Raw genomic sequence first — 11,503 nt, 5'->3', positions numbered from 1 at the left:
CTCTTCACTACGAAATCTAAAGTTCACATAGAACATGCACAGTATGTGTATTATGTATTGGCAATTACGAGAGCTTGTTACGAGGATGATAAGTTCCTTGTTACATTGAAATTCTCCATGGAAGATAAATTATTCATAATTGAGTCTATCATTCGCTTTCACGAAGTGAAGATCAATCGATATGATTTTACGAAATAAGATCAAGATGAATCACGTAATCACAAACACCATCACTGTAACATTTAAATGAATCTTAGATTAATCTTAATATGAAACACTGATAAATCATCAAGATTTTAGTATCCTTTCGATAAATTAAATGAATCATGAATTATATCCTCCCTTCCTGTTATCAGCATCCGCCTCTTCTTCTACCTCCAAAACAATGGCTAGTTTTGGCGTCGGTGCTCTGTTCCTTGGATTAGCCTCTTCCATTAGCTGGTCGTATAAGCCGGAGCCGGAGAGGAGAACAGGCTCGCTCTGCACTGGCGCCAAGTGTTGCATCCCACCGGTTGCCTTTGCGTGGTTCGTTACGTTTGGCAAAATGTAGCTCGGTTGGAATACTGTTGATCGGGTTGGTAGGACGCTGCTTATAGTTTCAGGTGACGTCATCGTTCCACAGGAAGGTCGGGAGCTGGTGGTGAGTAATGGTCCCACCCTCTATTCAAAAAGAGAGAAAATTTTCAATTAAAAATCGAGATAACTACAGTTCTTGGTGAAGTCATGTAGTGTATCCTATTCAAAATGCTATTGCAAGGAAATGTATTATTGAAGTATATTGGAAACGTCCCTGCCTGATGGTCTGTCGAGCTGGGATTCAAGTCCCGCTCAAAGTCGTTAGTTTCTTGCATTGTCTGCAACTTTACCCTCTTTGTTAGATAAGGAGAGTGGTTGGAAGTAGCCTGTAGCTAGAAATGTTTTTTTCAAGTAGGCAGAGGGAGGGACAGAGAGACGATCTGAACGGATGCAAGCACCCTTATTATTAAAAAAATAAAAAATGAGGGACCCTATTTTCAAAAAAAAAAAAAAAAAAAAAAAAAAAAAACCTAATGGGGGGTCTTGGAGGAACCTACATGTCTACCTGCTGGGGCGTCTGCAGCCATTGACTGGCCCTCCCTGGTTTTAGTTTTGGTGGAGAGGGACCTTGGGCGCTGATCCTATGCATATATGGTGTCTCTAAGGCACTGGCTTGCTAGATAGGGCATCATCACTGTCCCTGACCTCTGCCATTCATGATCGTCCTTTAAAACTTTAAAACCTAATATACGATTTCTTTTCATCTTCCTGCCCTCAGTGCCTTTGATAATATGAGACGTTCCTTAATACGGAACTGAAAATGTTCAAAATTAGAATTTAAATCTTAGTCTTTGGTGTATCGTGGACTTTCCTTTACCTCGATTCACTCTGTTTTAATATCACCCTCACCATTAATTTCCAAGCCCATGCTATTTTGACTTTACACATTCTTTTCATGATTTGTTTATTTAGTTGTCATATTGTTTAATCCTTTTGAAGAAAAAAAAAAAGGATTCTGATCATCTGATGCCCATTTCTTAGAAATAACATTCAAGAATTAAACAATTATTAAGCCAATAAGGAAATTATATTTGTAACCCTCTCATAGCAATTAACGATAAGGAATACTTGCACCATTGACTATATCTAAACCATTGCCCACATGAATATCTTATTGGCCTTACTTTGGATGATCTGATGCAAGGCCTCGTCATTTGGGGCAGAAACTGCCTGTAGCTCTGCTGTAGAAGACTGTAGAGAATAGGATTGAGGGCTGAAGCGCACAGAGTTAGAGACTGCAGGCTGTAGTGGGTGTAGCTGTAGGTCCTGCGAGCCTCTGCCTCACTCATGTCGGTAGGTTGAGGCACCAAAAGAAAAATCCAGGATGGGATTCTTAGTACTAGGAAATTGATCATCATGGCGCATACGGTGACCATCACCTGAAAGGATAAACTAGTATCAGGAATTGGAAAAATTACAGTATTATCAGATATTTTAAAAACTATTATCAGATACTTGAAAAACGTTTTTTAGAGACTTGAAAGACTATTATCTGAGACTTTAAAAACTATTTTCAGAGACTTAAAATACTATTTTCAGAGACTTAAAAAGCTATTAAAACATATTTTTAAAACTTTTTTCAGAGACTTGTAAAACTATTATCAGAGATTTTAAAAACTATGAGCAGAGACTTGAAAAACTTATCAGAGATTTAAGAAATTATAATGAGAGACTTTAAAAACTGTTATGAGAGATTTTGAAAACTGTTATCAGAGACTGGAAAGACTATTACCCGAGACTTAAAAACTATTATCAGAGACTGGAAAGACTATTATCAGATATTTTAAAAACTGTTATCAGAGACTGGAAAGACTATTACCTGAGACTTTAAAAACTGTTATCAGATATTGGAAAGACTATTATCAGAGATTTTAAAAACTGTTATCAGAGACTGGAAAGACTATTACCTGAGACTTTAAAAACTGTTATCAGAGATTGGAAAGACTATTATCAGAGATTTTAAAAACTGTTATCAGAGACTGGAAAGACTATTACCTGAGACTTTAAAAACTTTTATCAGCGATTGGAAAGACTATTATCAGAGATTTTAAAAACTAATCAGAAACTTGAAAGACTATTATCTGAGACTTTAAAAACTATTATCAGAGACTGGAAAGACTATTATCAGAGATTTTAAAAACATATCAGAAACTTGAAAGACTATTACCTGAGACTTTAAAAACTATTATCAGAGACTTGAAGAACTATTATCATAGGTTTTAAGAACAATTATCGGAGACTTGAAAAACTATTATCAAAGATTTTAAAAACTATTATTAGAGACCTGGAAAACTATTATCAGAGACTTTAAAAACTATTATCAGAGACTTTAAAACCCATTATCAGATACTTGAAAAACTTTTAGCAGACTTGACAAACTATTATCAGAGATCTTAAAAACTATTATCAGATACTTGAAAAACGTTTATCAGATACTTGAAAAACGTCTATCAGACTTGAAAAACTATTATCAGAGACTTTAAAAACTATTATGGAGACTTTAAAAACGTTTATCAGAGACTTGAAAAACTATTAGCAGAGATTTTGAAAACTATTATCAGAGATTTAAAAAAACTATTATCAGAGACTTTAAAAAACTATTATCAGAGACTTTAAAGACTATTATATGAGACTTTAAAACCTATTATCCGATACTTTAAAAACGTTTATCAGACTTGACAAATTATTATCAGAGATCTTGAAAACTATTATCAGAGACTTTAAAAACTATTATCAGATACTTGAAAAACGTTTATCAGAGACTTGAAAAACTATTATCAGAGAGTTTAAAATCTAATCATCAGACCCGAAAAACTATTTTCATAGATTTTAAAAACTATTATCAGATACTTGAAAAATGTTTTTCAGAGACTTGAAAAACTATTATCAGAGACTTGAAAAACCATTATAAGAGACTTTAAAATCTATCACCAAAGACTTAAGAAACTATTATCAGAGACCCAGAAAACTCTTTTCAGAGATTTAAAAACTATTATCAGATACTTGAAAAACGTTTTTCAGATACTTGAAACCCTTGAAAAACGTTTTTCAGATACTTGAAAAACTATTATCAGAGACTTTAAAACCTATCACCAGAGACTTGAAAAACGTTTTTCAGAGACTTTAAAAACTATTATCGGAGAATTGGTTGCCCACTGCAGGTAGGTCAGTGTGACTTCTCAAAATTGAAATTGCTTGTGCCTTTCAATGTCACTAGAAAATAAACTATTTTTTTTTAATCCGGTCCAGTGAGCGCTGATTACTTCTCTCTCTCTCTCTCTCTCTCTCTCTCTCTCTCTCTCTCTCTCTCTCTCTCTCTCTCTCTCTCTCAATATAGATAGATAGAAAAATATGTTTACCCAAATATTTGCAAACCCCGAGAATTCTATTTTGACAAGCAACAACATAAGCAATATGATTTCGCTCTTTAGTCTAGACAGATGTTACAAGATATTTATTTCCACCTGATATAATTCTATTTATAGTTAAATTCCAGATTAAATTCTCTAACATAGAGCTTCATAAACCTTGGTTCATGGCTGAAGATTAAGTTCCATTTCAGCTTTAAAGAGAACGAACGAAATTAGTCATGTTTCTCTTTCCTGGAAAATCAGAACTCAGTGTTCTCTTCATAATGTTGATATTGATAATTCTTATCAATTATAAATTATGTTTTAATCCCTTTTATTATTTATAGCATTCCTTAGTAACTTCTCCATGGGGAAGGGTGGCTTTTAGAGAGAAACACAACTGTCACCGCCACATTCATCTAGGTCGATGAGCCCCGTATGTTGAAAAGCATCCACAGCCTGACTTTTACTACTTGTGCCAGTTATAGAAATTTTAATGCAACTGTTATTAGAAGCATTTCCTTCGATACATTACTATAAATTTATTGTCCTTATTGTGTTTGATATATAATTTTTTTTTTTATTAAAAAGTATTATATATCTTAATCATAACGTATTAGTTAAAGAGAATAATAATTATAAACAGTAAAGAGTAATTCTCTCTCTCTCTCTCTCTCTCTCTCTCTCTCTCTCTCTCTCTCTCTCTCTCTCTCTCTCTCTCTCTCTCTCTCTCTCATCCTTCTTCCTCTGTTTTTTTTGCTTCATAACCTTTGAGTCTCTACCGGACTAAGTTTGAGTTTTGAAATAATACTTATCTACCTGAAGTTTCGGTGCTTTTCAGTAAATCATAAAAAGTCAGCTAAGCATCTCAGACCTCTTCCTCTTATCTCAAAACTCTATGGCACATTTAACAGGGTGAAGTCAACTATTAGTTTTCTGATATTTTAGTATCCATTGTTTTTTCTTATCGTTGGCGTATTTTTTCTTATAAGTTCTATTTTGGTATTAAATCTAGAAGAGTTGGAAGACCCAGGCCTACATGGCTGAGGACTATGAAGCGCGAAGTAGGATAAGTAGGACTGGCGAAATCTAACCGAGGCTCTTTGCGTGAATAGGCGTAGGAGATGATGAGGATGATCAAATCTAGGTATATTTTGCAGGATGATCAAACTAGCCATTTACAAAGTAATACTTTTGTTATTTCTCGCTGTTGTCTAACTCACAGAGGATTCTCCTTTGAAGACGCAAACTGACATTTTGAGCCTTTAAATTCTGATAGATCGTAACATCATGTAAACGAAGCCATGAAAGGAAAGGTGGAAAAATTGACTGGAGTTTGTAATTTCGTCTATTATAGACATCGCTGTACTTACAGTGAAAATAAAATCATTGATGTATCTTATTGATATAGGAAATGTAATCTCTGTGAGGTCATTTTCTTGGTGTATCAGATAACCCATATTTAAGCAGAGAATAATTAGAAAATACGGACTCAGAAAGCGGAGACCTACGCTAAAATCTAATCACTTCCAAGTTAGCCCATTTCTGACTTATCCTTAAATTTTCATCAAAATTCATCCTTTACTTTTTGAGTTAGGCTATCGACAAACAAACGAACAAACAGGGGTGGAAACGAAACGTCCTTGGCGGAGGTAATAGTACATAATAGCTAGAAAACAGGCCATGAGTTAAAATTAGGTTTTGACTCCTGGTACAGGTAACCGACAGGATTACAAAATATTTAATTCGGTAAAATCATTAAAAAGGATTAATATGGCGACCTTCAACTAGCCAAACTGATTTACCGAGTTACGTAATTGAGCAGTCAAGGAATTATTAGATTACCCTTTTGGTACTATCACCTTATGATATTCGGTTCCCATAGATATACCTTAAGGTATTTGACCCTATGAATGTGATTCATTTGGGTATTTATAACCATTGTGAATCGACTAAGTCAAAAGACGAAAATACTAATATAACACCAATCATTTTTTTTTTCACTTTCTCCTTCATGACTTGGTACATATTTATTCTTGTCACATGTCAGCTGTCTAGATTTACCATTTTATGTGTTTATATATATATAAATATATATATATATATATATATATATATATATATATATATATATATATATTATTTATTTATTTACGTGTGTGAAATGTAAAAGTTCCTACTCGTTATATCATTATTTTTGTCTCTTACCATCGTCGGACTCACAATAGATATAAAAAAACACGCACACACACATATATATATATATATATATATAAATATATATATATAAAATATATATATATAATATATGTATAATATATATATATATTTATATATAATATATATATATATATATATATATATATATATATGTATGTATATATATATATATATATATATATATATATATATATATATATGTATCTTTTTAACTTAAATTACTAACTTGATGTAGGTGTAAATACATTGTTCCATGTTAATAAGTTAAGGAAAATAAGGATCTTACACAAACTATAGTCAAATTAGAACTAACTAATCCTTTCAAATGTACAGTTGGGTAAATTAAAAAATTAAAATACTCATCTAATCATGTTTCCTTCTCCTATCTAGCGGCGATATAAGAAAATGTATTGCTGTATCTTAGCAGGATTGAAAAGCCTCGATACTGAAAATTGATGGGAATTGAAAGTACACACACACACACACTCTCTCTCTCTCTCTCTCTCTCTCTCTCTCTCTCTCTCTCTCTCTCTCTCTCTCTCTCTCTCTCTCTCTCTCTCTCTCTGAGTAATGCGCTGCAATTTTTCGGAATTTTTTACGCGAGTAAAACGGCAAAAAATTATCAACCTGGAAATTGCATAAGAATTTAAAGTTTTCTTAACTCGTTTTTATAACGTGAACTAGCATTGGCAAAAATTATCAACCCGGAAATTAGCTAATACCAATTCCCTAATATCGCAAGAGGGTCTGCCCCTCTCTTTTATTCTTCTCCTGTACTTCTCTTTCTCCCTATTTCCTTAATCTTTCCCATCCCGAGTACCTGCCTTTGAGCTATAAGCTGGATTGTATCCAGGGGTACTCTTCCTTTCCCCATTTTCCCCACTTCCCTATTCTTATTATCAAGTACTATTTGGTTTGGTTAATAATGTATAACCCGGAAATTGCATAAGAATTTAAAATTTTCTTAACTCGTTTTTATAACGTAAACTAACATTGGTTTCACTCTGAATTCTGAACCAATTTTAGAGAGATCAAATTTTGTTTTAGATGAAGTTAGAATAAAAACTAAAAATTTTAGGAAATTTCATGAGAGTTTTAAATTTCCTAAACTCGTTTTCATAACGTAAATTAGCAATGATTTCACTCGGAATTTTAAATCAATTTAAAGAGGTAAAATTTTATTTTCATTGAAGATAGAATAAAAACTGAAAAAGAAAAATTATACGGTCCTTGTTTGAGGAATAGAATATCATATGGTGTCCTAGATTTTAGGAAATTTCATTAAAATTTTAAATTTCCTTAACTCGTTTTTATAACGTAAATTAGCAATGATTTCACTCGGAATTTTAAATCAATTTAAAAAGGTAAAATTTTATTTTCAATGAAGATAGAATAAAAACTGAAAAAGAAAAATGATACGGTCCTTTTTTTTGAGAAATAGAATATCATATGGTGTCCTAGATTTTAGGAAATTTCATTAAAATTTTAAATTTCCTTAACTCGTTTTTATAACGTAAATTAGCAGTGATTTCACTCGGAATTTTAAATCAATTTAAAAAGGTAAAATTTTATTTTCAATGAAGAAAGAATAAAAACTGAAAAAAAAATGATACGGTTCTTTTTTTGAGAAATAGAATATCATAGGGTGTCCTAGATTTTAGGAAATTTCATTAAAATTTTAAATTTCCTTAACTCGTTTTTATAACGTAAATTAGCAATGATATCACTCGGAATTTTAAATCAATTTAAAGAGGTAAAATTTTATTTTCAATGAAGATAGAATAAAAACTGAAAAAGAAAAATGGTACGGTTCTTTTTTGAGAAATAGAATATCATATGGTGTCCTAGATTTTAGGAAATTTCAGTAAAACTTTAAATTTCCTTAACTCGTTTTTATAACGTAAATTGGCATTAATATCACTCGGAATTTTAAATCAATTTAAAGAGGTAAAATTTTATTTTCAATGAAGATAGAATAAAACTGTAAAAAATTGTACGGTCCTTTTGAGAAATAGAATATCATATGGTGTCCTTCTATACAGAGCTTGTAGACCAAATCAACCGGAATATTTTAGGCGGTCTCCACATCAAGATTTATGTAGGCAATTACCTCGGGAAATACTTCGGGTAGGAGTTATGGCACTTTGTCTGGAGACGGCGCCCGAAATATACCTCCGGGACCATGTTCCGGGGAGGCAGAGTGGTTTAACTGTTCCGCTAGATATTTATAGAGTAAGGATGAAGACCAAAAAAAAAAAAAAAAGTTATATATTCCCAATAGTAGTGTACACGACCCGTCAAAAATGACTGCTATATATTTAGATAGATATGCACACATGCACACGTACCCCCTTCTCACCAGGGTATGACTACTTTCTCTCCCCCACCCGAGGGACGGGGAGACGGAGTAGTTATACGTCCGGCAATACCGCTGAGTGCGACCGGAAAGTTTATTTATATACATACATATATATATATATATATATATATATATATATATGTATATATATGTATATACAGTATATATATGTGTATATATGTATATATATATTATATATGTGTATATATATGTATATATGTATATATATATCATATATATGTGTATATATATGTATATACATATATATATATATATATATATATATATGTATATATGTATATATATATATATGTATATATATATATATATATATATATATATATATATATATATATATATATATATATATATATATATAGAGGACACTTGCTCTTTATTATATACGGGAGATTCCCTCAGAAGAAGCAAATAGCTGTTAAGACAAGATTAGCGTATTACCCACAGTAAATTTAGGATATTTTTTTTGCATATGATTTTTTTTTTTTTTATTATAGGTTATGCCGGGACGCCATCTAGTATGGAGATGGCTCTAATACAGTATACGTAATTTGATAGCATTTGATAACCTATTAGCACCAGATTTATTTTTAGAATGTAGCTCAAACTGGCATTGAAGCAACCATTTTAAAGTATTCATCACATGATTTAAGCACTAGAAACCTTAGACTTTTAAGAAAGTGGTCGTGATAATTTGTCCCAAATCTGGTCTCGATTTGGTTTGTCTTGTGTTCTGACATTAATGTCTCTATCTACTCCCTTTAAAGACTTTTTATGTTATGTACCCTTTTTATTAAAGTCTAGGTTCAAATGGTCAAGACTTGAAGGAAATTGGACCTTGTGCCCTATTTTCGAATCCCAAGTCATTGTTATGCATGGAAAAGGGGAATGATATGATGTGGCTGCTCTGTTTTTAATGGCAATTTTATATCTCTAAAGCGAAATCTGACTGAAGACGGACTGGCAATTTCTGAAAGGTGGCAGCACCGCTAAGTGGACTAAAACCTTTACCCTCCTATGACCAAGAATAAAATATATATATATATATATATATATATATATATATATATATATATATATATATATATATATATATATATATATATATCTTTCACAGTATTTTACCTCAGCTTCGTATCCTTACACTTCCCAGACATTCAACCCTCATACACAACACATACGACACTGCCAGTGTACATTTCCATCTACTCTCTTAGACACACGTCTTCATGTATGGGTGACAGTTCCATAGGCGAAGAGGAGGGGTAAATTCCTTTCATAAATACTTATCATTCTTGCCTTGTTCCTTGAATGTGTTCTGAAAAAACACAAACACTGTAATTTATGTTTTTAACGTAAAACAGTCGTAACTACTGTATATCATTCGAATGTAAAAAGTCGAGTACATCTTGTATGTGTATATATATATATATATATATATATATATATATATATATATATATATATATATATATATATATATATATATATATATATATATATATATATATATCTATCTGTGTATGTGAAGTCTACTATCGTTGGTCTCTCTCTCTCTCTCTCTCTCTCTCTCTCTCTCTCTCTCTCTCTCTCTCTCTCTCTCTCTAAGAGTGAAAACCTTGAAAACAGATTAAAGTACTTAAGGGGCAATTTCAAACACTTTAAGACTTGATGTTACTAGCAAATACAAACATACGTATTAAATGTTTGATATGCCTCAATATGTCCACTGTACACTTGACCAGTTTCGCGTAAATAACTTGGGTATTCAGTTTCTTAAAACAGCCTCTTCTCGTTTTGGTAAAAAGTTGTAGTAAAGTGCAACTATATATATATATATATATATATATATATATATATATATATATATATATATATATATATATATATATATATATATATATATATATATGTATGTATTGTAACGATAGGGCTGCTCAAATAGGGTCAGCGAGATGAAAAATAAATAAACGTTTAACTTACAGCCTAAAGTTCTGCATATGATCAAGACACATCGATGACTTTCAGTGTTTTCTCAAAATATTTCATTTTAGAATTTGCAAAGGCTGTTTATTTATTCAAGATACATTTTAGATGAAATTTTCTATGAATGAATAAAATATCTGCCTCGACAAAGTGCATGCCTGCAGTGCTGTATTAAGCCTAGGCTTCCAGCTTCCTTGGGCCCCCAACATGCCCCAACGCCAAACACCCCCCCCCCCTCATTTCCACCCCCCCCCCCCCGTGAATTTCACGCTTTCATTTCGTCCAATATATTAAAATTACATTACAAATTAAATAAGTAATCAAATCTTTAACATTAAACTTTTTTTTTTTTTTTTTTTAGGCCCATGGTTTTGGTAGGCCCACTAGGTTTCAGCCATCTTTAACATAAAACTTTTTTTTTTTTTTTTTTTTTTTAGGCCCATGGTTTTGGTGGGCCCACTAGGCTTCAGCCTAGACACCCTCGGGGTTAATACAACAACTGCATGCTCTGCAATAGTACCTTCCGCTTCCTGGCAAGTTGTTTAGAATCGCTGGCCCCAACAGACCGTCGCTGCACCAGAAAATGCATCAGGAATCCGTAACTGATGAGAAAGGTGAACAGCATCGGCACGATGATGACGCACACCACGCTCACTTGATAGGGGTAAATCAGGTTTTCATCTGACCAGCAGAAATACGTGTCGCAATTGATTTGCTCAAAGAAGACTGTCCGGGACGTGTAGGTAAAATACGGTCCGGTTAACTCGTAGAATACGGTGTATGGGGCGCTTATACCTGAAATAGATCAGAAAGACTAATGTTCAGTTCTACCTTTAATATTTGTTTTTCATTTATTGTAAAATATGAATAACGCTCAGAAACGATAGTGTGATTATTGTAACTGGTAGGGTTGTAGCTTAGCAAGTTATAATAATAATATGGGTATTCATAGACGTGTTCCAATTATTATTATTATTATTATTATTATTATTAT

At 32.3% G+C, this 11,503-nt stretch overlaps 1 protein-coding gene across 1 annotated transcript in view; it reads right to left on the bottom strand.

The window, feature by feature from the left end:
* Positions 1–324: 324 nt before the first annotated feature.
* LOC137644645 (tachykinin-like peptides receptor 86C) overlaps positions 325–11,503 on the bottom strand; it is a 19,109-nt gene continuing 7,930 nt past the window's right edge. Inside the window, exons 4-6 of the mRNA XM_068377596.1 lie at positions 11,030–11,304; positions 1,701–1,955; positions 325–660 (exon numbers count right to left, since the gene is read on the bottom strand). Of these exons, the coding sequence (XP_068233697.1) occupies positions 325–660; positions 1,701–1,955; positions 11,030–11,304 (866 nt within the window). The remainder of the gene's footprint in view (positions 661–1,700; positions 1,956–11,029; positions 11,305–11,503) is intronic.

This window comes from Palaemon carinicauda, chromosome 7, assembly GCF_036898095.1.
Source record: "Palaemon carinicauda isolate YSFRI2023 chromosome 7, ASM3689809v2, whole genome shotgun sequence".
Classification (NCBI taxonomy): domain Eukaryota; kingdom Metazoa; phylum Arthropoda; class Malacostraca; order Decapoda; family Palaemonidae; genus Palaemon; species Palaemon carinicauda.
The sequence above is the reverse complement of the archived record's forward strand: the minus strand, read 5'-3'. Positions and strand labels throughout refer to the sequence as shown.